The 6,791-nt window shown below is 33.1% G+C and overlaps 1 protein-coding gene across 1 annotated transcript; it reads right to left on the reverse strand.

Moving 5' to 3' along the window:
• Positions 1-2,715: 2,715 nt before the first annotated feature.
• LOC18053829 lies at positions 2,716-6,405 on the reverse strand. The gene is made up of 7 exons (XM_006453549.2): positions 6,004-6,405; positions 5,628-5,669; positions 5,156-5,238; positions 4,948-5,049; positions 4,469-4,683; positions 3,494-3,588; positions 2,716-3,406 (listed from the first exon to the last, which is right to left on the reverse strand). The coding sequence occupies exons 1-7, from the start codon at positions 6,143-6,145 to the stop codon at positions 3,147-3,149; spliced, it is 939 nt and encodes a 312-aa protein (XP_006453612.1). The 5' UTR covers positions 6,146-6,405; the 3' UTR covers positions 2,716-3,146.
• Between the last annotated feature and the right edge of the window lie 386 nt (positions 6,406-6,791).

Consider the following 6,791-nt stretch of genomic DNA (forward strand, 5'->3'; position numbering starts at 1 on the left):
CCCAAATTAGAATTGAATTAAAAAAAAAAAAAAAGTAATGATACAATCACAAATTCTTGTATAAATTTATTTTGTACAAATTGATGTGACATTAATTTATTGGTCGAATGAAAATATAAATTAATAAAAATAAATCATGTGGGTCAAGTGATATTTAATTCAACCAATCTTATCATGTCGTATCAGTTTGTACAAAATAAATTTATACAAGAGTTTGTGACTGTATCATTACTCAAAAAGAAAAATATCAAATGACAAAAATAAAACATTACTAACACCAGCGCATAATTGCCTTCAAGTGTCGTAGCACCACCAGAGTTTATTACGTCTATTGTTGTTGCTGTGACTACAATGTTGTCGACGTGGGAGATCCGCTCTTGCTGAAAATAATTTTTGAACACCATCATCGTTGTCTTGATCAAAATAATTTTGAACTCAATTTATTTCTCTTTTTACATGAGACTGATTCACGAGAGATAATCGGTGGTGTCATAGGCTCGTGGTGACATGGTGCAACTAGATGGTGAGATGTTGAAGCCAAACATTAGATTGCATTAGTTCAATGTTATGTAAGGTCCTAATATGCTATGTACTCAACACACCCTTAGAATTTATGCAGTAGATTTGCCTTCTGATTGATTACGGATTGGCATTCAACACGCTGATCATCTATGAACTATGTACTCATATGTTTATTGCATGTTTATAGTTACAAACTACTGGGAATTTTTTACATTTGAAATATGTATTTTTACTACTGAATTTAAAAAAAAAAAAAAAGTGAGAGTAAACTATTAAATTAACTCTATTTTTTTTTTATCATATTGTCAAAATTTTAAATTAATAAATTGAAGACCTAATCTTATGTGTGCTGTCACACATTTTATGGTGCACAACTAGATGCAGGTCGACATTATGTTGGTGGGACTAATGGGTCAACAACATGATCCTGTCGATAAAAACTTAACACATATCCATCGCACACCATAAAGTGCGTGATGATCATAGTTCAATGAACTAATAACTAGCATAATAGTCAAATATTTGAATCAGTTAATGATTTTCTAAACACAGTTTAAGAGCAATGACCCACATAAAAAATGGAAAATTATGTCTTTATTTGTGATTTGATAAGAAATAGGGATCCAGATATTATTATTCCCTTTTAGTTAGTTTTTGATTATTTAGTGATCTTTTGTTTTTCTTTAACTCTCCTGTTGGCCGTTCATTGAGGGATGTAGTATGTGATGTACGGCGGAGATTGATCAGAAGATTGTGCGCCAAGTGCATGATGGTAATTATTCCCCACTAATTAGAACTACTTGCATTTTGATTTGATTTTGATTTCTCAAATGAGGAATGATCATAATTTACAAATAAACTCTCTTGAGTCAAATGGTATGTGTTATCTCTTCTTGCAGTTTCCTTTCTTAATTGTAATGATTAATTTTAAAAGATGGGTTAAAGTTTTTTAAGCATTTTTTCCCAGTTGTATATAAATGAGTTTATAAATAATATTGTTACATCAAAATGTACGAGAAAAGTTCGAACACATGTATTTTTTTTATTTATAATAATTTTAACATATACAATAACTAATTTAATTGGTAGTGAAATTGTAATTTGTGAAAATAAATAAATAAATAAATAAAGATTCTAGAACTGTAACAATTTATCCCCCTTAATTTTTTGAGAAAGCACTTGCATGTTACACCCAACCAACAACCTAAACGCACTTTTGTCATAGTTTTTGTAATTGAACCATAAAATTAAACAAACTAAAACACAAAAAATAATTGCATGTTAGGTTTGAAGTTGATTAAAGAATACCCAACAAAAGGGGGAGGCATAGCGACATTCTAGCAGACGTGGACCCATTAATTGAGTTTGCTGTTTTAAGCTACAAGATTTGCGTGCTTTAACAAATAATAATTTATTATTCTTTGTATTTGCAGTAGGGTGCATTGATGGACATCTTTGTGAAGAAGATAGTGTTAATTTGAAGCCGTACGCAATGATCTTTAAATCTGCACTTGTGCTATCATAACTTTTAATATCTAGACCACCCACATGCAATTCAAAATCAATCCCAAAATCCTGCTTCCTGATTCTTAGAATTAAAAAAAAAAAAAAACTTCTTTTTATTTATTTATTTATTTATAAGATACATGATTAATCTCAGAGTAAAACTAGATTTACAAGTTACAACCATTGTATGCTGCAATCTCGCGTTTTTATTTTTTCAAGTAGTCTGAGTTCAACGCCTAGAATTGGGCATGCAACGTAAAATTTATGTAGTATCGTAACAAAAAATCCTTTAGAGGTGTAAACTGACCCTTAATCTTGTTCACAACACCAGTTGAAATGTTAAATGGCAGCAGTAAATAACCAGGATACAACATTTTCAGAGAGTATTTTGCGGCTCATGGGAAATTGGCGGTTTTTTTTTTTTTTTAAAATTCTCATTTAAATGCGTTTTTGTTTCTTCTCTTGCTAATGGGTCAAGTTCCTCTAGTATCAACCATCAAGCATAGCCAAGGCTTATTAACTAGCAGGAGTCAGATGCGAAGTCAAAAGCATTGTACTTCACAAAAAGATTTCTAGATAAATGTGTTTTTCCAACTTTCTTGCATAAGTAGCAGAATCCTTTGAAATGAAAATGAAGTAGCAGCATTCTTAAATCGGAAATTTATAAGATTACCAATCATTAAAGTAGAAACAAATCAGGCATTCCCATTATTAATTCTTGAAATAGACACTAGCATGAAGACTTCACAACAAATGAATCATTTCCCTATCCCACATTACTCTTTCTCTTTCACGAGAGTAGCCTATGCGCTCAACTTTTCGATACACCAAAAAGAACTAACTTAACAACAATCATTTTGAAAACACTCCCTTACAATTCCACCAAATTTTTTAAATACCTTCACAATCAATCTCCAAACACCTCTTCACATGTTACAACTTACAAGTCCCCCTTCCTTCCTTTTGCCCCATGGGAAAACCCTCCTCGACAAGTGAAGATCCATATCCATTATCACCACAGAAAGCATTTGTGTACTAAAAGTTAACAATGACAGTTTGGCTTCAAGCTCAACAGTGTAAAAGAGGGGGGAATGAGTGATCCTTGAAATAAATGAGATTTAGTTTTCTTCTTGAGTACTATTTGGTTGTTCAATCACTCTCACAGTACGAGGAAGTATAAATTCAGCAAATATGGGATAGTGAGAGGACGGATAACACCCATCAATGTTATCATTCACAACTTCACACGAACCAGGAATCAGAGATCTACCTCTGAAAAGAATCCAGTCAATGTGTAGATCCTGTGTCTGGCGATCCCAGCAGAGGCAGAGTGCTCTAAAAATCAACTTGAGAAATTCAAGAGCTCCTTGCTTGTTACCTAACAAGCAGCAATATCAAACAATAAAGATAGGCTACGGTGGTTATATCATACTAACAAAGCACCCAAAAAGTTGAGAGTGATAACCTTTGAATCCATGATAGGTGCGTATGAGGGAAACATTTTTCCGCATCCGAGCATTAGGCCATGCATCTCGCATGTCTCCCACTACACCATGTTCCCTGCAGGCAATGCATAGACAGAAGGCAGTGGCAATCCAGTCAGCGCCATATCAGCTGTCAGACTGAACTACATATATTCCCCTCAAACTAAACTCTGGGGAGTTGCATTTGGATTTATCTAAATTTAAGTGCATGTATGGAAAGAAAATGTGTCACACTTAACACTCTATTGTTGGGCAATATAAAATGCTTTAAACTTAGAGAACAATGGAATTTATTTTTTCACTGTGGTGAAATCAATTCCTTCAGCTAAAAGGATATGTTTTAGAAATGTAGAACAGAATCAATGATCCTCAAGTTTGCAATTCTTTAAAAATACTGCTAAAGTTTGCAATTCTTGAAAAAAATGCTGCAACAGCATCTGGATATCATTTCTGCAAATTTCATTTCCTCCAAACCAACAGAATCAGAAGTTCCATCCTAAAGTCCAAGTAAAACTTTTGACTGAAATAGGCATTTTTGGAGATGATTTTTATTTGAATAAATATAGAATCCGAGTATCCAACTTGATTTGACACAATATCTTGTTCCCAAAATCAGAAATCGAAGGAATATCTTTGGGCAAGTTGCCCCAAAAGAAAATAAATAAATAACTAAAAAGGAGAAAGAGAGAAATGAAGTCCCAGGAAAGACTAAATACCAAATCAGCTCTAAGCATCTTCCATGCACAACAGAGCGCAGAAAAACATTATCAATGGTGGATATGCTAAAATAAGGACAAGGGCCATTGAGATAGAAATAAAAAATTAAAATGTTGAGTTCAGGTTGAAACTCCATAGATAATATGGTGGGCATTGTCTAGAAGGATAAAAGAAGACAAAGGGAACAATTATTTTTATTAAAAAGAAAAATAGCTACATTAATATATACCAAAGAATACCTTGATCTCCCAAGAAGAAAACGTCCTGTAGTTGATTCCTTCTGTGTGTTGAATCCACCACAGTATATAACTGGCAAACTAGGAGGTAAGGAGGCAATGTGCTGCCAAGTAAGTAAAGCACTTCGTCTGCGGGCACGTGCAGTAAACTCATCCATGTTCGTATTCACTATTTGAAATGAAAATCCTGGCGGTTCAACTCCTTTCAGTTGGAATGTGTGGGCATCATGTCAAAGAAACAAAACAAGCAATGCTCTTCTGTAATATATAATGTTCAAAACTGTTTATTACAACTAGCATAATGGTAATAAATGCCTTCTCCACCCATGTGAGAAGGGTACCAACCTCGGACCTTATACCAACCCAAGAGATTTTACTAGTTGAACCACTGGCACTCACATATGACGTTAATAATTTATAAGAGCAAAGGATTTCAGAAAAGACAGACAATTTAAGTTGGTGAAGTAAAATAGGAAGGATATAGCCCAAGTAGCAATACATGGAACTTCAGCACCCCATGCTTTACTTCCAGGCACAGAAGGTGACTCTGACAACCAAAAGGTTCCACCTTCTAGCAGCTCTACCTTCATTTAATATAAAAGTGGCGTTAAGGCAGACTGGCAGTACCAATCTTTTGACAAACAAAATTAGAAAACTCAGCCAAATTGGCCCAACAAGTAGATATAGTACCTTTTCCTTGTCATAGAAGATGGTGCAATGTTCGTCTGAAGTGTCTTCAGGTCCTTTTCTTGATACTCCAAATTGATCATAGGCTAGATCATAGTAAAGAAGCATTGAATACAATAAAATTAATCAGGTTTAGGACGCGATGGGAAAGGAGTGTTTGGTCATTTCATACATAAGAAGTCAACGTTTTAAATTCCCAACAAGCTTAAACGCTAAAAGCCCCATTACTTATAATATTACTTCTGCAAAAATAGAAATCATGTGTCGTTAAAGGAATAAAATCTAAGATATGAAAAGTACTAATGTTACTTCGAATTGCTTCTCTTGTGTATGTTTTGCACATTAGCTGAAATTTTTAGCTCCAAATATCTGAAATTCTTGACACTAGTATCTGAACTTTAATAGTACATCCAAATACTTCAACTATCAGTACAAATCTGAAATTCAGAAGTAAATCATCAAAGAAAAAAGTTACCTGGCAAACACTGCTGAAGATAATCCAACTGTGATTTAACACCTGAACCATATAGAAAGTGTTTAATTAATAACAAAAATACCATCACCACCAATAGAAAAAAAATGCTCAAAATATCATCTGAAACAAGCTGAGATCAAGCATTTCAGATAAACAAGTTACCAAAACAAAACTAAAGTTTAAACAATAACCTATTAACTGGCCATACATTCCAGTAGCAAAACTCAACTACATCCTAAAATAACAAAATTCCACCTCCAAAACACAAACCAAGAACAACCCAGATCGCCCATTTCATCAAAAGAACAACCCACAAGCAAGATCCGCAAACACAACTACGTATATCAAAAGATAAAAAGTGGAAACAAAATAGCACCTTGTTGAGTACAAAGAATCATAGGAGAGTAACTAGTGATGACACTTATACATAAATCTCTCCTCTTCACCCATGAATTTGGACTATCTTCTTGTTGATCTTCATGAAGATTAAAAGTCATCAAAGACAATGCAACACTCATTTTCCTTTTTTCTTTCTTCTCAGGATCTTCAAACTAAGCAAGCAACTACATGATCATTGATCAGTTGATTTTCAACTACTTTGATTACCACCAGAAAGTTAAAAACTTAGAAGAGATTTCTATCTTCCAATCTTGACAGCTGAGATCAGTGCTAAAAACGTTGATTACCACAAGAAAGTTAAAAACTTGGAACAGATTTCTATCTTCCAATCTTGACAGCTGAGATAAGTGTTAAAAATGGAGATTCAGAGCTTCAGTGTTTGTTTCAAGGTGGGATTTTTGAACTGTGAAGAAAAATGTAAAGAAATTAGACTGAAAATTGGGTTAATAATATCTGGACCCATGCTTTATAACATAAATACAATTAGTAATATGGTTTTGAACTATTTTCATAAATCCCCAAAAGACTTTTTGTTATATTTTATCAAATAATTGATTACTAATGAAAACTGAGGTCCACAAAATTATGAGCTATTTAAAGTAAATCATATCACCAAAAACCACTAAAAAATGATAAGAAAATTGACTCGTTGATTTTTGCATATTACTTATAAAAACTTCTATATACTATTTTTATAATTTTTTTTTATATAAATCATTATAAAACTTCATCAAGACTCATAATGAACAACTACAAAGAAGAAAT

This window comes from Citrus clementina, unplaced genomic scaffold, assembly GCF_000493195.1.
Source record: "Citrus clementina cultivar Clemenules unplaced genomic scaffold, Citrus_clementina_v1.0 scaffold_1, whole genome shotgun sequence".
NCBI classification, from domain to species: domain Eukaryota; kingdom Viridiplantae; phylum Streptophyta; class Magnoliopsida; order Sapindales; family Rutaceae; genus Citrus; species Citrus x clementina.